This window comes from Barbatula barbatula (assembly GCF_947034865.1).
Source record: "Barbatula barbatula genome assembly, chromosome: 11".
Taxonomy (NCBI): Eukaryota; Metazoa; Chordata; class Actinopteri; order Cypriniformes; family Nemacheilidae; genus Barbatula; species Barbatula barbatula.
In genome coordinates, this window is record NC_136774.1 from 13,150,436 (window position 1) to 13,175,565 (window position 25,130).

At 36.9% G+C, this 25,130-nt stretch overlaps 1 protein-coding gene across 1 annotated transcript in view; it reads left to right on the top strand.

Annotated features, from left to right (window-relative positions):
* The window catches only part of ipo11 (importin 11), a 101,193-nt gene extending 81,320 nt beyond the window's left edge, over window positions 1-19,873 (top strand). The window contains exons 28-30 of the mRNA XM_079467025.1: window positions 4,801-4,896; window positions 6,009-6,093; window positions 18,793-19,873. Coding sequence (XP_079323151.1) covers window positions 4,801-4,896; window positions 6,009-6,093; window positions 18,793-18,957 — 346 coding nt within the window. The 3' untranslated portion in view covers window positions 18,958-19,873. The remainder of the gene's footprint in view (window positions 1-4,800; window positions 4,897-6,008; window positions 6,094-18,792) is intronic.
* Window positions 19,874-25,130: the final 5,257 nt, after the last annotated feature.

The following is a 25,130-nucleotide window of genomic DNA, read 5'->3' on the forward strand; positions in this document are numbered from 1 at the left end:
GTCTGTTGTCACCTTATTTCATTGAGATTGATCGTTCAGGCCACTGTTCTATGAGATCAATAATGACATCAATACCAGAGCCCTTCATTGTCAATCTCTCTACCACACCAAAGCAGTGATTACCTGGCAGATGACAGCCCCATCATGGCCTTGTTTTGCTGTGATGTAGAAAGACAGAAGTTGCTCGAGACTGAGTCTGCAGGGGGAGCAGAATAGTCATGTGTTATCACGCCTTGTTGGATACATGGGGCGAGCTATTTCTCAGAGCCTCGTTCTCTGAAGCACAGAGGCATGATTGGTGTTCTCTTTATTATTGGCACATTGTCTTTTTGCTCACATACAAACAGGGAAAGATCATACAAAAGTGACATTTTGCACATTTACGGATCCTCGCGTCTTTTCAAAACAATATGACTGACGGATTCCTGTCAAACACAGGAGGGGGGATTTGAAAGAATGTGGAACTGTGTTTTTCCATATGATAGAATTCAAGAGTGACTTTCTGCTTAACATCTCCTCTCGTGTTCAACTAAAGCAACAAGTCATAACACGCAAAAAAGATTTGAATACAAAGCAATTCATCAAAATTAAATTGATGTTGCAAAATGCGATACAAGGATATCCGGGTTCTTCTACTTTTGCAACTCCCAGCCTTGACCATTAAATCGACAGAATGATGAGATATTAAACGTCTCACATATCGCTGTTTGAACCACAATATGTCTAAGTCTAAAGTTTTCGGCCAAATCATGCAGCCCAGCTTAGAGACATTTAAATAAACGCTGCATTAGAATATTGCAATATACAAACTTATCTTAGGAGCGTATTGTGCTCTGCCAGTCAACAATCCCTTTTCAAATGATTGTTTTTTAATCTGTTTTGGACTCAGAGAAAATAATGAAGGCTGAGCCTGAAAGGATATTTAGCCACGCCGTCAGCCTCGCATGAAACCAGGCACAGCATATTCATTTTCACAGGCATTCAGTGGATTTTGAATGGCATCCACTCACCCTGCTATTTACTATTCTATTTGCTCGAGTCTGACTGCACTGCACTGAACAAACACTTGCGGCTTTACAGCAATGTCCCAGACACTCAATGTTTCTTCTCATAGGCAAACTTCATCACGTATGATTTCGCCCCCTAATCGAGCTTAACAACGGGTGATGATGGCGGTCAAACGATACATTTGTCTCTGCTTTAGTTATTTGGAGAGCAGAATAATCTTACAATGACAATAGTGATGGAGTATTGTTTGTCCGCGCAGCCCGTGACAGAAATGGCAGAAAGATACTTTTTCAATGTGCTCAAATAAGACCTTTAATGGTCTACATGATAAATAATATACATAACTGTCTTCAGCGATGTATAAAGACCTTACGTAATGAAACATTAAAATGAGCTATTTCAATCTACATGCATGGAATTGACCATGTTGTTTCTACAGTAGCCCTTAACGGACAAACTGCTCTACAGAGCGCATTTCGTAAATACGTCATCTCATTTGGCAAAGAAGCGAAAACATGGCGACATCTTAGTTTTGTGTCAGCCACCGTAGTGCTAGAGTGGGGTGGGCCGTTGGTTGCAATTTTCAACCTCACCACTAGATGCCGCTAAATTTCATTCACTGGACCTTTAAGTTGGGACAGCCTTTGATTTAATGATATTGGTGTTTGTATGCCTTTGTATATCTTTAATAATCCTTTATAAATATGTATATTTGTTTACATTGCTGTTTCTTTAAAACATGTCTTTTCTGTGCATTGCTTGTCCCCCGGGTCCCATATGTCATAAAAGGTATTATGACATGTAGAAATCACTTTAAGCTTTTGAAATGTCTTGATTGTACCATACAAACGCAAAACTTCTCAATCCAAAAGAGCATTTATTAAAACTAAGCTGCATGTTATTTTTAGATTTCATAATATATATCAATATATCTCTTACAATTGAACTCCACCATTTCAAAAGTTTACATTTGATCTTAGGCTTTGTGCCAGGACATACATGACCCCATCATGTGGCTAAACAAATGAAATGATTTTGCAGGTTTAATTAGCCAAAACTGCTGGTTTGGTAAAGTCCAGGCCTTTTATTCTTCTCCAAGCTGAGTGATAAGAGATCTTTAATATGTTGCGTCTTTGATGGTCACTGCTCCGCTTCTTCTAGCTTTAATATCATTGGATTGAGATAAGATGCTGCCCTCTATTATACTACAAAAAGTCATTTTAAAGCAGTAAACTTTATTAAATGTATTCCCGAGGAGTCTGTTTAGGTTTATATATGGGACATCTGCAGGCAATGTTGTAATTCGCATATTCTAATATTTGCTTAGCTTGACAGGTTTGCAAAGTATTTGAACGATTTTTTTTGTCAGCATTTCTGAACGATTTCACATCTCTGAGGTAAGCAAGCACTTTTCTTTTTGGATGAAGGAATCACAAAATGTCCCACCGAGAACGGGTGACGGTAAGGCCACGCGTCATGTCACGTCGTAATTTCACACAAGCCTCCTTTCAATCCTGAACGGTTTCTTGTTATTAAGTCGTATCGGTTCGGCCCCTCTCCCTTAGCAGCTACAGCACCTCATCATGTGTCTCCATTTCACCAAAGCAGAGATCTGATTGCTTTGCTCCTGAAACAGTATTGACAGCTTCATTTCACCCAGCAATGTTTTTCAGATGTTGCACTGACCTTCCTTATCTGTCTTTTCATCGAATGCCGCACGTGACAAGATCCAAAGCGACAGAAGAATCCTCACATGCTTCTAAGTGGAAAGTGGAGGAATATTGTGCGTTCCATTTTTCATATGTGATGAATGAACCAATTTGTATCAGACATTGGCGGCAGGTTTAGGAGGGTTATATGGAAGGGCGTGGCGACAGGAAGTGTGGCTCGGGCACAAGTGATAGGAAAGAAGTGTGCAAGGATTTATAAAGAACACATAAGGCCATGACCAGGATGTTCGAATGAGTGTGAATTTAAGGTTGTGAATGCATTAAATTGCCCACCAGTGCTGCGTCAAAAGCTCACCTGCATAAGGCGTTTCATCTAATGAATGTCTTCAGAGTTATTGGCAATAACTGTCTCCGATTACGTATGTGTTCTAATGTTCAGATCCCCTGAGTGTACTCTACATTTTAACAGTCAGTTAGATGAGGATTGCTGTTAAGCTCATGATTATGTGCTCTTTGCAAAAACGTTTAAGAGTGAAGACGTTTCTAGTCTAAAAAGTCACTTTCCATTAGTGTCCGTCTTTTTTCTAGACTAAAATCTTTTTTTTCCCTAAAAATAAAACTCATTCATTTACTCTAAAAGATTTTTTATCTTGTATATAAATTTCAATGCCCAGTATAGGTACTGGGTTACCTGGCTGGCGATGCTAAATTCAAATCATTTATATATAGCGCTTTTTACAATGTGCATGCAATGTGCACAGTGCGTGGTGTTTATAGAACAAGCAGGATCATTCTAGCAAATAATATCTAATGCATGCAGTCTCCCGGTGAGCAAACCAACAAGGCGAGGAACCCAAATTCCAATGATAAATAAGTGGATAAAAAAGAACTTTGGGAGAAACCAGTCTCAGCCGGGAGGACCAGGCCCCCTTTGACACGTCACAGCTGCACTCAGTGACTTTAATGAAAAGTTACTGAGTAAATGTTTATTATTAGTTATGATTTAGGACATGTTTAGGTCTTAATTTAAATAGGGAGAGTGTGTCAGACCCTCAAAGTATTGGTAAGGCTATACCAGAGTTCGGGTACTTTGTATGAGAAAGCTCAACCCCCTTTGGTTTATTAAGTTATTAAATCGAAGCAAAGTATATTAGTGCCAGACTTTCTATTGTATCAGTACCTTGTGTTTTGTAGTTTGTGCTCTCATACTGTATGTTTAGGACCGTTTTTAGCGAATGGTCAAGAGCAGTTTCCTCTGCAAAATGTTAGTCTTGGAAAAGCCTTAATGCACATAATGTTGCTTGTAATTAGGCCTTTCACAGTAAAAAAAGATTAAAACCGCTCCCAGAATGCGCAATACGTGTAGAGAAGCGGATCCATTAAGCGCATCATTCTGCACCCGGGATGTGCATGAGCCCTTTGTGTCACTTTACATTAGAGCAAAGTGAAGTATTTTCACTTTTACTGATGTACATTTTTCAAGTATCTGTACTTGAAAAATATTGCACTACATTATAAAGCCTATATCATTATGTTCAGTCAACTTTCATAAATATGTTATAACTTTGTTCAATACAATGAAATATATGCAATTCTACACTGATCAGGAAAAAGCAATACTAGTATCGGATCAGTATCGGCCGGTGCTTGCAATTCAGGAATTGGATCGGTAAAGGAAAAACTGGTATCGGCCTACCCCTAGTGTTTTACGCTGTAAATACAATATTGCATTTTCACATACAGTATAATACTGAAATTAATGATTTTATTGACCCTACACCAACACTTTATTATTTTGCAAGAAAGTTTAGAAAGTCCTTCCTTAACTTTGATTTCAATCTTTGACATGGCCATACTAAGTCAATTTTAAAGATATCAAGATTGTGCTTTCACAGAATGTTATTTGTAGAATTTTCACTTGCCGGGTCGCACAGTTTTTCGCTGTAGTATTAATTTTAGCATTGACTACATGAGTTTTGGTATTTTAACAAAGCAAAGATGAGGTGCGAATAACCCAAAATACTAAATAACGTGTCTGTGACAGTAGTGTCATTCCTCATATGCATCTCTTAGAGTTTGTATAATAAAAGGACTAACGTTTTCCACTGTGATCATTTCTCAGCGTGATCCAGGACAAGTTCTGCGGGATTGTTAACATCAGTGTGGAGGCCCTGCACGATGTTATGACAGAAGACCCTGAGACCAGTACCTTTAAAGAGTAAGCTTGATTCTCTCTTTCTCTCTAATGACCCTTCTCCTGCCTAATGACCTGGAACCAAGGGCACACACTGTCATGTTACAGTGTTTAATGGCACCTCCTCAATGCTTGCAACACCAAAGTCACACTTGACGTCAAGAGAGATTATTTAGTATTAAGTGTTAAACCGTTTGGTAAAAATGACTTGACTGATAATGGAAACAAACATTTTTCGTTATAAGCAGTGAGATTTTATCTTTACATAATTGATCAAGTATTTAGCTTTTTTATATATAGAATTTAGTCGAATGTAATACAATTTTTAATTGATGAACTAAGTATACTATATTTCATTTTACAAATACAGTAGGAGTCGAAATGGTTTACATTTTTATCAATTGTGTGTGATAAATTGAACGGGGACTTTAAACAAACTACATTTGAAAAACTAAAATCTCGCTTTTTTTGACTAACAGTATTTACATTATGACTTAATGACCTGCATCATTTTTTGTGCTGCAAATGTTTCATTTTATTCATGTAGGCAAGATTTTGGGCCTATTTTTTCTATAATGAAAAAACTGGACATAAATAATGAAAAAGATTTTAAAAGCATTTTTGGTTGTTAACATTTTAGCGGTTTCCCATCTGATATATAACACTGAAGCAATGGAAAGCATGTCTGTCAGGAATTTCATTTTCTACACAAGGGTAATGCTTTTAAATATAAGACGCATCATACGCCGTATCTAATACATCATACTGTATCGCTATAGCGTATCATTGTTTTTTATTGTTCTCTTGGTGTCGTAAGCTTCTCATGAAACGTGAATGATATGCAGGGCAGACAATAATTCATGACTCAAGGATGAGGTGCCATACTCTCACCTGAGGCATTTTATCATTTCCAGGCCGGATGAATACACAATCTGCCTCATACTAACTTCAGCGGCGTGTCAAAATAGCATTCATAAATGGAGTGAGAGTTTACACTATCGGTGCGCAAGGGAAGGGACGGCAGTTTAAAAAATGTGCATCATGAATGTCATTTCTCTTCTTCACGCAAGATCGCTCTTACACGCATGTACGTGTGCTTCTCGACCTAATAACCTCTCTGGTTTCCTATCCTCTAGTTGCATGCTGATGAGTCACTTTGAAGAGCCAAAACTGACGGACGATGAAGAGCCTCCAACGGAACAGGACAAGAGGAAAAGGCTGGTGAGTGTTTGACCATTGCTCGGAGGTCACAGATGTTACCAGCTACTATTGACGGCAAGTGCCACCGAGTGGCCCGTATTGTAGATTTTTAGTGGGCAAAACAAAGGTTGATGTAAGACTCATTTGAAAAAGAGGTTAAAGAATATTCAATATCCCAGTTTTGGCCCAAGCTATGGGAGAGACTTGCAGATTCTGGCATACGGGGTGTGTTCTGAAAACTTGTTTTGAAGTACCTTGCAATTCCTATTGGGGACAGTAGTGAATGTAGTGAATATTTAATTTACTTTGATGCAGGATTTATGAAAGGTTATCAATGAAAATGGCCAAATTTACCTGTGGTGCTGGTGTTAAATGCGTCACTTTTCTTCATCTGCATAATGAGATGTTCCAAGTAGTATTTGATATTTTCAGGAATTAGCCGGTTGAAAATGAAACTCTGTTATGCGCTAGCAAGCCTTGACCTTTTCTTAGTGGTGTTGTCTAGCTGTAGAGGTGGGAAAATAAATGTTTGAAAGAGACAAAAAAGTTATAAATTACAGTTCCATTTTGGCTAAGATAGACATGTGAAATTACAGTTACAGATCTTGGTTAAAAAGTAAAAAGAGTTTCGCTGAAGAATCTGAAACATTTGTTAGAGAATAACCTTCAGATGTTGGACAGCTGCAAGTGTTGCATCCAAAAAGTGACAGCAGTCATAGATTATGAAATAATCTTCCTTTTAAACATTTTACATCAAGCTAAGTATAATACCAGCTCTATGCTGTACTATAAACTTTATTTTCAGTTTGGTCAAACAGTGCATTATTAGTCATAACTTGTCTGCACACTGACATATCACTGCTGTCCTTCTGAAACCTTGTATCTTGTTACCTTGACTCTGGGTTTTGCAAATATCTAACCCATAAAAGTTTGAAAAAGTGTATTTAGTCGTTTACAAAGTACCTTGTTTTTTTATTTCCTGAAAAACAGCGAATTTGGACATCCAAGGTTTCAGAAGGACAACCATCATATATAAATTAATATGCATAATTATTTAGAAGTTGTGACACAGGTGTTGTGAAGTTGTTGTTAGAAGTGTCTCAGTATTTATTTAATTTGACATGAAACGTTTTTTGTTATGTTGTAAACTCTTAATTTGTAGCGGTATGAAACTGATTTGAGGCGACGCAGAAGTCAGTAAACTGAGAAGGCCGTTCTTTATAGGTAATTGAATCTTAAATCAATTCCAGATGCGATTTTTAACAAAAGTGGAGTAATTTGCATTCTTAATAAAATCTGATTGTCATCAGAGCTCAGCATGTGAAGTATTATTCACTGCCGAAAAACTTCAGAAGAAACAGTCTTTCTTTAAAACTATTTGAAGGAACAGTTCACCCAAAACTGTACTCACCGTAAAATTGTTCCAAATCGTACGTTTTTTCTGACGAACATAGAGAAATATATTTGGAAGAATGTAGGAAAGAAAACCGTTCTGGGGCACATTTGACTACCATTGTCATTTTGGTTGCACTTTATTTTACAATACATGTACTTAGCTAAGAAAGTACTGGGTGGTATAAGTAAAGGTTTAGGCGTAGGTTCAGGGTTAGTACCTAGGTATTACCCTGTTATTATATTCACTTCAGTATGTACATGGGAAACAGGACTGTAAAATAAAGTGCTACCTGCTATGGAAGTCAATAGTGGCCAAGAACTGTTTGGTTACAAGCATTCTGCCAAATTGATATATTCAGGTCTGGGACAACTCGAGGGTTAGGAAAGGATGACAGAATTTTGGGAGGGAGAACTATCCCTTTAAGGGTCAAAGAACATAGTTCTTTTGTGTCTTATTTTGATGCATTAACCTTTATAGCTTTGTCTCGGCAGCTGTAGTAAGCAACAGTGACTGCAGCGCTGTATTAAATTATGTCTGTGCTCCCGGGGCGAGTCGGGACGGTTGCGGAGGGGGACAGGGGTTGTGAGCAGGGAAAACAGATAGAAGAGAAGGACACGGAGAGCAATCATTTCCTGCATAACAGGCGACTGGGCCTCAGAGCAGTCAGTAGATAAAGTCAAAGAGATGCATTACGCTACAAATCTGCACTGACACACAGAAGGTGTTAGTTCCTGCCGGTTAATGATGCACAAAATGGATTGAAAGCCAAAAACGTGTGTGCGTTTTATCACCGTTCCAGCACAAATGCACGTTTAGATTTAAAGGGGTTTATTTCAAATAGTCACAGCCATTAATCATCGGTCTGTCACGAGGTGGTTGTTACGAACGGGACGATATTTGTGCAGTCATCTCGCACAAAACTTAGCCAGCGGGTGGCTAGCATGTTAACCTTGTTTCCCCAACTAGTTAACCTGTTAGCGGGGTTGTGAATGATGTCCGCTGTGCATCACTGCCATTATAAAAAAGAAATGGAACTGAAATGGTTTCACCTTGGTACTTAATGGGCAGGCCGCCCTCGTTTTTATTGAATGTATTTGCTGTAGAGCTTCATATGGATGTGTTTTCCACTGTTTTGCAGGTATTTGCGATTAAATGGATGTAAGTCAGTATTTGCATCTGACCTATGACCTCTTTATGTAAAAAAATAGGAACCTGCCCCAAAGAATGTAAATTAGTATGCCATGGTTGATGATGTCATTCTTTCTCAAATGGATTTGACTTTTTATTGGTTAAATAGGTAAAAAATTCAATCTGCTATTATTAATGCTGCAAACTATTAGTGTCAATATTGAGATTTAACCCCACCCCCATTTGCTCACGTCAATAACTTCCTTGTTTTATAATTAGTTTACTGCTGTAGGATTTGAAGGTCAATCCAAACAAGAACACGGAGTTAAAACTGTTTGCTTTCTGAGATGCGGTATTGCAAGACAGATGAAGTTACTTAAAAGGCACGTTCCTCTCTGAACTTCTACCCATGATTTAGGTGTGCCACACAGTTTTTAGCTTGTTTAAGGGATTTTCACCCAAAAATGAAAATTTTGTCTTCAAGTTGTTCCAAATCTGTATAAAGTACTTTGTTCTGATGAACGCAGAGAAAGGTATTTGGAAGTATGTTTGCAATTTTCAGTTCAGACTTCCACATTAGGACAATTTAAATGGTAGTCAAAGGTGCCCCAGAACTGTTTGCCTTCCTACATTCTTTAAAATATCTAATATTGTGTTCAACAGAAAAAATACAAATTATTCCTACTATTTGGGGGAATAATCCCCCCGGGGGACCCCAAGACAGATCCAGGGAGGCCAAAGATTTTGTGGCATTTTATGAAATATAGAAATTTATCATAGATATGCAATCAAACATCAGAAAAATAAGACCACCAACCAAAAGAATTAATGTTCTAGCATTGTATAACTGAATATGTTTTTGCTTTCATTAAAATTCAAAATTTAAGATTACAAGTCTTTATTTGGCATGCCGCAAAGCGATACACTGTACACAAGGGGGGCCTTTTGCAACAAAAAAGTTTGAGAACCACTTTCATGCTCTTCCGGGCATAAAACATATCACACGCTTTCCCACTTTTCATTAACCTGTGGTGCATTTATTTCTTTTAAGAATTTAGAAAGTCTTTCTTAAGCAACCATCACCTGACTTTTTCTGCATTCATTTAGTTCAAGTTTGGTCTTCTCCAGCTATTTTACCCAATGAATGCTGCTAAACTATCTGGTGGCATTAGCATATTATAAAGCTAAATTTGAAACTGCAGCGCGTATAGTCTTCACTAATGTATTCGCATAGCTCAAGATTTCAGGGTTTTTCCAAATCGCATAAAAAACTGAGAGCGATTGTGAAATAATGACTATAAAAACTTTCAGGCCCGTTCTCTTGCAGTTTGTCTAATTAGATTATTATGCAGTTGTTATCATAGCGTAATAGTTATATGCAAATTTTTGACTAGTGCGCAAGAGGGAAGAAAATTGGATGTGGGAGAAACAGAAATTCACATTGTTTGAGAAGTTTGCGGGTTTATGCAATAGAGAACAACATTTAGTGCTTTTACAAAATCCTGAAGTGGACATTTTGTCTTTTAAATACTGTTCTTTATTAAATGCAGTTCTGTACTGTATAAGCTTGCATTATGAGGGTCAATACATTTTTTACCTTTTTTTTTAAGATTTTAACACAAAAAGGTGTAATTTTTTTATCATACTCATGTCACTTTGCACCCCTGTGGTGTTGTTTTCCTGTGGACATCTTTTTGGTATTCAGCTTTTGCAATCTCTTTATTGTTCAAAGGACAATAAAGGATGCAAAACACTACGTTGAAACAACATGAGTGAATAAATAATGTTATACGTCAAATTTAGTTGAACTGTTACTTTAAAAGCATCTTTCTCATCAAACCTTTAGACGACATGCGATTTGGATTTTTTTTTGTCACCGTTTTATAGTTGTTGTTTTTCCATGCAGAATGCTCTTTGATACCCGCAGCCGTGTCTAAGGTCTTTGACATTTTCCGCACCTAAATGAAGAGCTCTCAGCACGTCTCAGACAGCTTAACCTTCAGTTTGATGGTGGGACCTCACTGAGAAGCCACTCAAGCACGCTAGGCTCTCTTCTGCTTTACGTGTTCGCGCATTAGCGCAGCTAGCATAACACCGCTCTGTCCTCCACAGCAGCCTCTTGACGTCGAGCAGCACCTCTCTTTCCTCAAGTGACTGTAGAGAGAATCATGTCAACCCTGCTTTGACTCAATTTGAGAAACGTTGGAAAGATGTTTTCGTGATATTTAGAAGTACCAAGCAGGGGTGATTGATTTTTCACGCTAACATTTTTCTAGTCGGTCGACAGTACAGTCTACAGTTTTTTGTTTGCAAAGGGTGTGCACGCGCTTTATTTTCGCCTCCGCGCACGCGTTGTATGTTTTTGTAAATAATCGTACACCTGTATCTGTCTTTTATAAATGTGATCAAACTATGTAGTACGGATATTTGAAGGGTGCGGTACTATTCTGTAAGGACTCAAAATTAACATTAGATATGCAGAAACTGTCTGAGTTATGGCCACTTTAAAGGGATAGTTCACCCAACCTTTAACTAGGAAACTACTGGAAAAACTGGCATTAATTAACCAGGAGTCATTTGGCACGAGTCACTATCGACACTGAATGTCAGGTTCCCCGGGGGGAGGATTTCACGCAATTAGTAAATATAAAGTCGCTTACTATGCTAAATGGCAAGTACCTAACCGAGAAACAATTCCTGTATGTCAATTAACAGGTCTCTGTTTTTTCCCTTGTGTAAATTATTCTTTTTAATCTTGTGTTTCTGTTGTAGCAGATTTTTTACTGCGTTGTTGCTGAGCCGGTAATGCTAATTTTGACCTTTCGTAATCTCCTCCTTCAGTGGTTCTAGTAACAAGGAATTTCAAATAACTGTTAAATCGTACATTTTAACTGCATCTAGACCTTCGAAAACACTTTATTTACTTTTTTTGTTGGGTAAACAAGGGAAAAGTAATCAAGATTATCCAGGCAATGTCATATTTCAACATTTTGACAGGCTGTGGTTTTTTTGACAGTTCATATTACACACAGTATTAGTCAGGATTTTGTAAGGTTTAATGTTTTAAAGTCAGTTTGCAATCAGACAATATGACATAAATTATTTAGAGATATAGATTGTCTTGGGCTTGATTTTGTGTATATGATATTGGTTTCAATAACTTGACTTCCGCTTGCATGGTCATGTTTTACAACTTTCCTGTAGCTCAGAGGTAAGAGCATTGGGTTAACAGCTCAAGGTTGTGGGTTAGATCCCAGGGGATTGCACATACCTATGTATAAATGTATAGGATAATGCAATGTAAGTTGCTTTGGATAAAAGCGTCTGCCAAATGCCTAAATGCAAATGTTGATTACTGTTGGGAATAAAGCAGATAAAAAAAGCAGATGGACACTTTTATTTTAAGGGTAAAATTGTAAGGTCTGTGGTTAATATCCCCATCTTGGGTTATTTCAGTGAACTATAATTGCGAAATCGGAGTAAAGATGTTTTGCAGCCACGTATGATCCGTTTTGTACTTGAAACATTAGATGGAACTTTTTTAGAAACTTTTCAGCACTTGGGGGGCTGTCAAACATTTAATCGCGATTAATCACATCCAGAACAAAAGTTTGTGTTTACATAATATATGTCTGTGTACTGTGCATATCAATTTTGTATTTATAAACAAATACATGAATATTAAAGCAAAATACATAATATATAAATGAATGAACATTTATATACAAATTGTATTATTGGTCAATTTAAATAATACATGTAAATAATTCTTGAATATGTTCACATGTTTGTGTTTATAAATATAAAATGACTATGCACAGTGTACAGACATATATTATGTCAACACAAACTTTTATTCTGGATGCGATTTAATAGCAATTAACCGTTCGACAGCCCTATGAAATATATTTATAATCAATATGATCAAATCTGAATCTTGTGTTTGAAATGAAGATGTTTGCAGTGCATTATGGGATCCTAGAGAGAAATTTAAATGGTGTTGTTTCATTTCAGTGTTGTTTCTTAAAATGTATTATGAAGTTTTACAATGGATTTAAGCAGGTATGTAATCTTCATAAATGTGTAGATAAAATAATAGATTTTTGGGGAGATATGTTTGACTTCATATTGAAATCTAAGCAAAACTGAGTTTAGTCCCATTGTTAATCTCCTCAAACTCTAATGGAGACATATGTGAGATATCTGAGAAAAATGAGACCAAAGCTTACATCACATTTGCTTTCAATGTAATATTTATCTTTGCTGTTTGGTTAAGCTAGAGTGCACTTAAAATTCCTCTGCGTATTCAGCTCACTAAATGTTGCACGTAGTCTACAGAGTAGTTATGTCAACAACCTCACATTAAACCGCAAAGCATTCAGCAGTTTTCGCTCAATATGCTTTAGGGCTACAACACCCTCTTACTTAAAGAATCCATCCCAATAACTGATCTTTGTCATGGAGGTATATTAAAGCCACTGCTCCATGAAACCCCTCCCACACCCTCTTTAACTTCTCTGTAACCCGCCGCAACTCGCCAGGCACACAAAAGTCACCGACTGCCACTCAAAAATGATGCTTGGATTGATCCTGGATGACTGATGCTCGAATCGTGCGGCAAACCTCAGCTCTCATTTAGTCTGCCGCCTCTTTGAGTGACTTGATGAGGCTTAAAAGTAATTAGAAATGCATGAAGCATGATCCACTCTCTCGCCCGCTCCTTCATTACCAGCCCTGAAGAGTGGATGCGAAGCAAGCCATTAATATCATTTAGAGTCTGTTTTAACAATGCGAGGAAGTGCAGAGTAGGCAAACATGAGCTTAACCTTTTAGACAACTTTGTGAGGTACGGGTGAGATTTATTGGCGATTCGGGAAGTAGGTTACAGCTGCCCCATCATCCTTGAAAAGTTTGATCTACATAAACTGTCAGGTTGACCTTTCCTTTTGGAAAAGGTATTTATGGCTCGGCTGTCTCGTGATTTTACAGTGCTGGAGGTGCTTACAGTAACTTTGATCAGTGTGCAAACAATTCACTTTAAGGAGCCGGGGCACTGATGAATAAATCTTGCATTTGCATGAGACAGGCATCAGTAAAAATATATTTTAAAGATGCAAATTGCTTGTAAGTGTGTTCTCCATCTGCACACTTCTAACTATGCACATGTACTTATTTACGCTCACTTTAGCAAATTTGCGTAATGACCAGTTAATATTTTTAAAGGTTTTCTAAGGTTAGACATTTGCGAGTTCATAAAAACTACTGTACATACACTTATAATTTATAATTTTACTGTCATATTATGGAGTGAAATTTGTGCCAAAAGTAAACAAATAAATCCAGAGTTTTGCAAACATTTTTTCCTCAGTGAAGCTAGTGTAAAGTTCCCAATAGCTCCCCGTGCTCTTTTGGAAGAGGAATTGGTATGTGCATTTGTGACAAAATCTGCACCGTCAGAATCAAGCTGGGAGAATTTCATATTAAGATGAATCTTAAACACAGTACATTTATATGTAACACCTTTGCATTTTCTCTTGAATTGCATTATGTATTTGTAAAGCGCTTTGTTTGTTTCAGAGTTGAGTTTCTTTTGCAAAGAAGGTTGCTTTTGTTTGCAAAACGTGTGTTTGTTTAGTTTTGGCAAAAACTGTTGTCACTGTCTGACTGAAACCTCGTACCTCATATTTCCTGATATTTTTATAAGTATTTGTCACCCTTCTTGTTTTTTCCTGGTTCTGCAAATATTTAACCGATTAAATTTATAGAATTTGTTTTTTCATTTCCTTACAATGTTGGATATACAAGCTTTCAGCTGCAGTTCATTTATTTATTTATTGTATTGAGTTTGGAGAGTTTCAAGTCGATCTGCCGTAATTGTGTGATAACAGGAAAAGCGGATCATCTGTTGGATAGACACTCATTGGCAATAAAAGAGAGAGGACATAATTGGATTTGCACTAATGGCTTTTGCTTTTTCAAATGCACATAAATGTTTTTTGTTTTTGTTTACTTAAGACTTGCATCCTCTCTTCTGGTTAGTTATAACACAGTTCTGTTGTTTACAGCAGTTTTTGGCAACCTTACCATCTAATGTTACCCACCGCAGCACCTTTGGCACAGATCAAGTACTCTGTTGTCACCAAACATTTTTTGCTATTATATTTTGTTGCAAGTGTCATGCATACAAATGTACAACACAGCTCAAATGTTTTTGTTGTAGTTTGGGTTCTATAGAAGTAACAAATGGATTTTTTTGTAAGTTTTGTCTTTGTATCCCTGATTGGGAGTCCTTGGCTTACAGCAGTGCTTCTCAACATGGGGGCCCAAGCTGACTTCCAGCGGTCCCACAAGTGACTAATATTTTAAAAAGAAACCAAGATATTTCTTATACATTGACATTTATGCATTTGGCAGACGCTTTTATCCAAAGCGACTTACATAGCATTATCCTTTACATTTGTTTCTAAGTATGTGCAATCCCCTGGACATTTTAATTTGGACATTTTTATGAGGTTTTAATTTTTTTTGAGTGGGAAGGAGGGGGACATTTGAATGAATATTGTTGAATACATTGGGGGGGCTTGGAGTAAAACAAAGTTGAACAGTTGGCTTACACAGGATGTCAAACAACGAAAAACATAGTGTCATTCCTTTGATTTAAAGGATTATTAAATTAGAAAAGACATTATTAAAATGACTTAATTAAATATATAATAAAATTGCTTTAAAAACTGGAGATTCCTTGAACAAGAATATCAAGGTAAAAGTTTTGTTAAAAGTTTCATTTGTAAAACGTTATTTTAAAAAGTATTAACTGCATCTTTTCTGTTGAATTGGTCGGTCATTATTTTTTCCTAAAAGTTGCCACTTAATAATGCTGAACATTGACAAAAAGTCATTATTTAATCCAAAAATGATATTAAAACGAAAAATGACTTTATAAAAAGAGAGACACTAAGCAGAACTATCAAGATGAAAGTTCTCTTAAAAAGTTTGTGTGAAACACCGCTGTGAAAAGTAACTGCATATTGTTCTGTTCTCTTTGTCAGTATTGTTGCTAAAAGTTGCCACTTAATAATGCTGAATAATGACAAAAAAATTCATTAATTCAAAAAACAACAAATAATTAAAATGTTAATGACTTAAAAAAAAACTGAGCAAAATATGATGTTGGAAGTTTTGTTTGAAACACCGCTGTGAACAGTATATTTTTCTGTTGACTTTTGTCACTTATGCCTAATGAATATTTTTTTTTAGAAAATGTTTTTGTTTCATTAAATAATGAATCATCAATCTTCTGTAAAAAATCTTTTTTAAATGATAGGAAATGACTTTTAAACTATCAAAAAGTATCCTTTTAGAAGAAGCAATAGCACGGGAATAGTTTATCAATAAAATACTGTACTAGAGTCATGATGTCATAAACTTGAGGTGTATAGGTGGCATCTACCCTCATTTTCTGTTTAAATACACTGGGGAAAAGGCGGATCAAGGGTCCAGATAAAACATAGATGACTTTTCTTTTGATACACTTGAGATCGCCTGCATTTTACACTCCTGTTCTTCAAAGCTCTTTTTTTCCTCAAATCAAAAAATCCATTAGAAATTCACAGTGGCTTGAACGGTATTGCTTCCAGGGGGCTCTGCTTTATACTATAGGATTTGTGAAGAATAAAACTTCAAAGTGCTTTTCTGAGTTTCCTTTTCCCTCAAAGCCGTCCTTGTTTTTCAACAAAACCTCCCGGTTTGAGGTCTCAATGGTGCCGGTGCAGAAGACTGTGTCTCACAATGAAGTCTATTATAAAAACTGCAAAGTCCTTTCTCCAGGTCTATTATCTATATTTAATAATGCACATGAAATACTGGGTCTGTCCAGTGGGAATGTGCTGAATCATTTTGAATCACTGTGTGGGACACTTGAGAAAACAGGGAATATAAGGAAAGCTGTGAGATTTTAGATCTAGCGCGTGCACGTACAGAATTGCATGTATGGGGTATCTTGTCCCAACACTGTTCTGAAATGGAAATTATTTCCCATCAGACTCATCAGGACAATTAATCAACCAGATGTGTTTGTCATGTTACACAGCAGTTTGGCTCTGCGGGATGGGAATGTTGAAATGTCATTTGGTTTAACTGTGTTATAGTTTGTTTCTGGGCGCATAGCCGGCAGCTCTGAGAATTCAGTCAATATGACATTTTTTAAATGCACAAAAAAAGATGCTCAATGGGCAAAATGTGTCCTGATGTCGCACAGCAAATCGATGCTTTGAATATGTCTTTCCCTTTGTTTTGTCAGACACAGTGTTTGTAGTATCTGGCAAGATATGCTTTGCGTCCCTGTGATGTGATGAGCGCACCTTCAGCCTTCAGAGAGCAGCATTTGCAGTGACATTTTAAAGGAAAGACATTTTTGTAAAGCAACAGCTTTAATGTGTTTGTTGTATTTAACACAAATAAAGAGCAAGACAATCATGGACTGTTATTCTTTTCTGTACTGAAGTAATATTTAAAAGTTTACTTTCGTTTTCACAAAGAAGGATAGGCCGACCAAAACTCTGCCCGAATTTAGATGTAGCCTACTGCTTCACCTGAGTTTATCGTTTATCGAGTGTAACGTCATCGCCTGCTGGTGTGGATGCAAATATAGGTATATTATCTCCAATTCTGGATGTATCCCCCGAATGCATATTGCAGACCTCTCTGTCTGAAATCAGCGTGTCTTTTTCCCAGAAATTCTTCACTATTTCCCCAGGGAGTGCACACATTCACACTGGGAGCGCATGTCTGGTACTGGAATGAAAAGTGGCAGGGTTTTGCGAAGGGTCAGTTTAATCGATTGATTGATTTGTTTATTTAGTTATGGTTATGGGTGTGCAAGCAGCACAGATAGACATTGCATTTGTAGTCTGGTGGATGTTATCTCAGAATGAAAACACCTTTGACAGACAGCCATCAGACGTTCATTCATGCAGAATGATGGAATCTCTCTTACTCTCTTGGTACGAGCAGACATCTCCGAGGTAGATCTTTACAAAAACTGGAGAGAATTTCTGTTAGATATTTGTCATACTTAACCTTTTTACATGCTAATATAGTTTGCAGATGGTGACATTTCAAATCATTAAATCTGTCGAAAATGCCTTTTCCCTTTTATATTTCGTAAGCAATCCTTCACATTTGTACTGTAGTTAATTTAGCATGACCTTAAGTTACAAAAACAATTGCCATTATCAGTGCTTATCGCATGCAAATATGCTAACTCTAAAAAAAGCGTAATGAGTTAATATAGTCCATATGCATTAATGCTACTTCTGAAGGTTTTTCTTCTTTCAGTGATTCCGATTAAAAACACCCTGGCAACCACATATCAACACAAAAACACCCACATATGAACGCCCTGTTTACCCCTGTGAGTTTTGCACAGGCAGATTTTCAGATAGTCAGGTCTCTGAAACCAAAAAGGGGTGTTTCTCATTTCTCGATTTGAAACCGGTTTAGGGGTTTCTAAATCTCTTTAATTGATTTTCAAAAACGCCCTTTTTCATTGGATAATGGAGAAACTCCCCTTCCGTGTTCTGCAGAGACCTATACATCGATTTCAACGCTATCAATTCCCCTGTTGACGTCCTCAAATGTACAGGCATAACAAAAAACCTTAGTTTTTATATATTTATATAAATGTGATTCTCTTGCTCCATCTGAGCCCTCCCTCTTCATCAGAAGAGTATTATTTATGCATTTCATTTATTCATTGTCATGTTTGTGAAAATCAGAGTCACTATATGAGAGCAGAACTTTACCCTCTGAGACCGATTGCATTTCTTATTTTCATTTCTTCATCTGTAATGTCTCATTTGAGAAGTCTTAGCTGTCTGTTGATGTGGCTCACTGTCTTGATGCACAAACATGAATTATGCCTCTTGTTTTTGAGACTTAGATTTGGTTGTTTTCTCTTGTGTGGTGGACATGAATGGATTTGATTTAGTATTATATTAGATTTTTTATAACCGTCGTGCGTGTCATGTGTCTCTCTTCAGCTGTATACACATTTCCATGCCAGTGCCATTTACCTTTACCTTTCTGCCTGCTTGTAAAAACACATTGACTTTTTATTGACTTTGTTGTAACGCTGCATCACTTAGTTTTTATATTTGTGAACCAGCTGTTTGACTACCATCTCTGTCTCTTTACAGCTGGCCCTTGAGGACCCCGTTCACAGCGTCTCCCTTCAGCAGTTTGTCTACGAGAAGCTCAAAGCCCAGCAGATGCTGATGGGAGATCAGGGTTTCCAGGCGCTCATGGAAACGGTGGACACGGAGATAGTGCGACAGCTCCAGGAGTTTCTCCAGGGCATGTGAGGAGACCACAGCGGACTATTAACACACCAGAGACGCCAACCCTCTGATCCAGAAAAGAGCTTCCATAATTTTAAAAACTTTGTTTTTCTTTGTAAAACACACCCATTCACAGTTTGAGATGATGCAGAGACTGACAGAAAAAAACAGACTGTAGATGTAAGAAAGGAAGCCAAGTTTTTGTAATGAGAAATGAGCGCTAAAACTGAGTTTTGAAAGCGGTGAAGTGCACGGGCAGTGTTTACACTAAGCCTTAATATAAAAGAAGTAATTTTTTTATTAATGTACACCATGACTGCTTTCTCACTTCCCCCCACGTGTGGCTTTTTCCACATTTTGCTTTAAGGTCATTTTAAGGAACTGCTGAGAATGTGTTTTTTTTTTTGTCGATGGAAGATATTTTCATATCATGATCGACACAGTTAAGTGGAAGTATTAACTGTATGTTTACCCATGATAACTCTATTGCTGCTAATGCTCCTACACTGTACCTCTTGCGAGGTCATAAGGAGGCCATGAAAACCAAAAACATCAGTTTAATGATACGCATCTATATTATAACATGCAGTGCAAACGTTTGAGTCCGTGATGATTCTTAGTTTAGTAGCGGGCTTTTGTAATGCACAAAATTCGTGCATATACGTTTACAAAGGCGATTTTGGTTTGTGGGTGTGGAAGCGCAGTCATACAGTAGAGCGACTTTCACTGTGACTGAATTTTCAGAGTCAGAATTAAAAAGCCTTATGCTTACAGTAAGCCTTACAGTAATTCACCTGCTAGTGTGTCATATCTGTAATAACATGCTAAAAGACATCACGGCACATTTCACTCAGTAGGTTTATTTTCATGTATGAACCCTATTTTTTCATTGATGCCGCTTCAATAAAGTTCAGTGCAGACTGAAAAGGGTTTCTCACTTTGTAAGCTTGCTCGTTCAAACCGTTTTCTGAATGCTTGCCATGAAGTCAAGTGCTAAAGGGAATCCAGGATGTTTGGCAAGGTAAAAGTATTTTATTGCAGAATTAAGTAAGTATAAATGAAAGCATTTTATTTGTTGTGGATTGAATTGTTTTTTAGAATTGGTTAGTAGTATGAATAGGTTTGGCATGGCAGCTTTCAACAATTTCCCCATCGTAAACAAAGGCCACACACTCCTGCTGATGTATTAATCAGAGACAGTCCCTAGTGGCAAAATCAAGTGTGAACTATAATTTTACATGAATTTACGGTTACATTTTTCAGTCTTATCACATATTTTTGAGATGCTACCTGTGGATTCGGCAGACAGGGTTACAAATAGCACTTTGAATGCTACTTCAATTATGATTTAAGCATGAAACTCTGCATAAATCTAGATTACAAAACCCACACATTTCTGCTTTGTTCATTCTTGTTCACAAATTTTTTTTTGTGAAGTTTTATTATGAAAACTTTGACAGATGGAAATGTTTGTTTTGCCATTCTTTTCAGTTATAAATAGAATTTTCATTTTTTTGCTGAATTGTCTTTTAAAAACAGGGTCCTGCTACTTCAAATTCAGTCTGTATATGCTGAAGAGGGACTCTCAACTCAATTTCGCCCAATTTATTCAGCACATTTGACGTTATGAAAAACAGTTAGAGGCAAGTATGTAGTATACCGGTTATCACACTGATAAGGCGACATTCTGTGTCATTATTGATATGGTGAAATAATGACAAGAAATAAGGGCAGCTGACTTGAGAATGTATAGGAGAAGATTATGATATAATTAAATGCCCCTGTGGGCGCACAAGCGCAGAACAACAAGCATCTCGTTGTGAATGCTCATTTTCTGTTCCCACAATGCAATGCTGTGATGCTATTTTAAGAGTGATTCCAGTAGAGCAATCTCTGAGAATAAATGACCTGAAACTCTGCGCTTGACAGTGGACTTTAGAATCTTCAGTTGTAAGAGATGGTTTAATGGAAAATAGTGTTTTCAGTTAGGTGAAGGGTTCCCTCATATTGATCATTCAGGAGCACTGATACACCAAAGTTTCTTGCAGAAAGTTTAAATGTAGACGTATCAAAGCAACATAAACAAACTTGACTCCGCATGCAGGCTTTTGCATTCAAAATTTTACTTCCTGTACACATCCGCAAAGAATAAAGTCCCTTTACATTGTTTCTGATAACAAGGACGCAACGAGTAAATGACAATAGCTTGCAAGTTAAATGTATGTTTAGTCAGTATTATTTTGGGTTACCAGTGGAAGAACCGTTACTTAAATGCGACAAAGTTACACAACCCATTCAAGTGTTTATTTAATCAAATTAATATACAGTTAAATTCTGCAAATTGTTTTTTTAATACAGTTATTATTAAAATGGTAATATAATTTAATATTAAAGAAAAATTGAATATAAATAGTTAGCTAGAGGATCAACAAACACAAACAGGAAGCTTGCTTTGGTGCATGTGCGCTCGTCTGATGAAACTGTCTATATGTGAGATGATACAGTATATTTTATAACTGGGTCACCGTGCCATGTTGTGCCAAATTTGATGTTTTTTATGATATTCTTTCAAAAAGGTTTAATTGAAGATTTTATATTCCATTTCACTGCTGTCCTTCTGAAACCTTGTATCTTCATATTTTTTTGCCATAAATATTTGCAAAAGACAATGACTAACATAAAGGATGATAATGATTTAAGTACCATTAAAAAGTGCTTGTCAACTTTGACAACACCGTATCTGATCATTTGAAAAGTAGTGTTTTTCCATCTCTTGAAAAACAGCACATTTGGATTCATTTGGAGGTTTCAGAAGTACAGTGAAGATTTATTACAAAAATACAAAAATTGTACTTAGGTAATTAACCTTCATTTTCTGTTTGGTATAGTTTGGAATGTCAAGTCGAAATTGTTTTCAGAAGAATTATTCCTCAGAGCATTAGAAAAAATCAAGAAGAATCAACTTAACCGGTTGTTTGTTGTTTTAAGTTTCACTTGATTTCTCTGCATAAAAATCAGTTTGTGTGATATTGAGTTTAATATCAAAACACTCTTAACATTACAAGATACATTTTCCTAGACGCACATCACATTGGATAAACAAGCCAACATGAATTAGGATGCAAATCTTTTATTAACTTTTAAGTTTATATTTCTTACTCTTTGGTAGATTGTTTTTATTTCTTCATTTTTTTTCTTCATAAAACAAAAGTTAGTATCTAAGGTCACTTTGCTTCTCAAGTAAATGTATCTTGATACTGTCTAGACACAGCTCGCAATTGACCAGCAAGTATCTCTGTCCTGCGGACCCCAGGACCAAGAAACATCAAAAACAAGAGTTAAGTGGATCTTACTGAAAACCGTCTGATGGAGTGAAATGTTTCCTTTGTTTCGCTGCTATCGGTGTTATGCAGATGATCCTCAATTGTATTTCAATCTCTTGTTCTCTCTCTTCTATCGCAATCTCAGAGATGATCTCATCATGCTTCTCTGACATGCTTCGCCGCCTACTCATCCCATCAAACTAAGCCGCTCTTCCTCCTCCAAATCTCTTTGTCCTGGCTGAAGGTCACATCGTCATTGCCTGCAGGTGTCTAAAAACGCTCTGTGTCATTCCAGATGACCTTTGAAAATATAGCCTGCCAAACTACAATCTGCTCATGTTAAGCTCGAGGATGTTTGGGTGATGAGTGTTATGAATCTTTTGCGATAGTAATTTCTAGTTGAAATGGAACAAGTTTGGAAAAAAGCAACTCCTGTTTTTGGGGTGAACCATTCTTCTGAGATATATCATCTTATGTAAATCTAAGCTTTGTACATGTTTATTCACAATTACAGGCTTATTGCATTGCTTGAAAAAGTTGAACGGCGACAGTGATTGTTTACACAAAGCCGGTTGTTAAAGATGAGCTCGTTGTCTGTTGGGTTAATCTTTCACTCTCATGCCTTAAAGCCGGTTTTGTCTGGCAGGGTGTGATTACACCGAAGCAAAACAGCGCCTCCGTTGTGACAGGGGAGCCAATATCTTTTATCCATTCAAGTGTCAAATCAAGTTAAAGTTCCTAAACTGGGGAAGGAACAAAACATTGTGGTATTAAGAATAAAGAAATGGGAAGCCGATATACTTGACTCGCAGACGTGGGCGGCTCCATCTTTTGTGCGATGAAGGAAGGCTGTGACCGACCTGAAAACGTTTGTGCTCGGTGTGCGAATGCTCTAGAACAATTGCCTTAAAGACAGTGTGTTTGTATCCTTATTCAGGAGCATAAAGATCTTCACAGGAACATTTATTTTAATTAATGTAGTGAACCATTCAGACCAATTTAAATTATTTTAAGTAATAATAACTAAAGAAATACAGCTAACTAACACAATAATTCATGATAAAACAATACAAATGTTATCATCATAAAAACATACGAAAAACATTACTTGCAAATACAAGAACCAGAATATTCTCAAGGGATTGCAAATGTTTTTGCGAGGGTTTGTTTTTCTAACTTTTTCCTGGGGCGCAGTACAAATGCTACAATATTTGTAAGCAAACTATAAGAGACATTTTTGAAAACGAAATGTCATTGTTGTAAATCCTCATTCAAGTAGTGACCAAAAAGCTTTAATGTTATTTATTTACTGGACTAAATGATGACTGTCTCCTTTACGGTGTATCGGGACATATGAATTTTATATGAACGTACAAAAATGCATAGAAAGACAAAAGCGCATTGAAATAACTACATGTGCAATTATAGCAAATTTATTTCCACAAAATACTGTATTTTAGTGATACAGTATTTTGTACACTGTTAAAAAATTAAGAAAAATCACGCAAGAGCATTTATTTGACTGAAATGTCCATTATCCCAGCAACACAATGCAGAAGACATTCCTATTCCAAAGCTGGACATCACTTATACAGTAGGCCTACTTGGGTATTGCGTAATCACTTGTAGGCCTACTAAAATATACTGATTCCCTCACAGAGCTTCAGGAGTCTGTATTCCCATTGTGTATTATCGCTCTTGAAAGCAACGCTTGTGCCTCTGTGGGATTTCACTCACTGTATCGCCATTAAAGTAAAAAGTTGCAATTAAGCCTCTGTGTAATGGTGCCGGATTGAGGTGGAGCGAATGGCTCCAGGTGCTGCTGAACTCGATGCACACAAGCACAATGTGCCAAATCAATGCGGTCCCACTCTTATGAAGTCTGTAGTTATGTGTCTGGAATAGTTCAATACTTTTTCATTAACAGTGTCTTTAGGCAAACAGTGCTTTTATTCATGCCTCGAGCCAAGCTTATGAGCTTCTACAAGCTTCCACTTGAGCTGCATTCAATAGCTTTTACAGATTTATAATCAATTGTTTGTTTGGAGTCATCTATTTTCCACTGAATGTTGGTTTTAAATGATAAAAACATGGATTATGAATAAAGAAACAGCTGGTGTTTGTCATATTTTACAGTGAAACAGTGGTTTTCGTAATTACAGGCCCATTTGTGATATGTAGCATATGTTCCAAATGATGACAGTACAAGTTTTGGAAAGTGATCAAAAGTTTGAAATACATCAGCATACGCATTTGTTATAAAATTAAAAGCAGTGTTTCCATGTGCCCTTTGATGTCATGAAGGGCCTTTAAAATACGTCTGTGTTGTTTTCTGTCAAAGCTTCTTTTGAGAAGAAAAAGAAGCTGTCTGTGGCTTGTTGAACAGTTCGGCTCAGGTTGGAGGACTTTTGATTGCAGTCATGTTTTTAGGCACCAGACATCCACCCACTCTTTGATTTGCACACTTTTCAATCAGATATCACAGATTCCTTTGGAGAACAACAAAGCTCCCCTGCGGATAAGAGATGAGGAAATGACTCAAACCAGTCACTTATATTGCTCTCCGCTTCTCAATTAGGACCTGGAGTGGCGGTTGCAGATGAGACGTTTTGACTGAAAAGCATTCATTACAGCTCCTTTGACATCAGCCTCAGTGAGGTGTTATTTCCCTCAGGGGGATGTCGGTTCAGAAGCATGTGTTCTTGTGCTGAAAGAGAAATGTGATGAGAAGATTCTTGAAGCACAAATATTTCAGCTAGCCAGGTCAACTGAAGTAAATTTCGGAATGTGAAATAGACGAGAAATCAGCACTAGACTATTCACAAAGAGTGAAAACAAAATCTAATAGTCAATGGTTGTAATGTCGTAAACTAA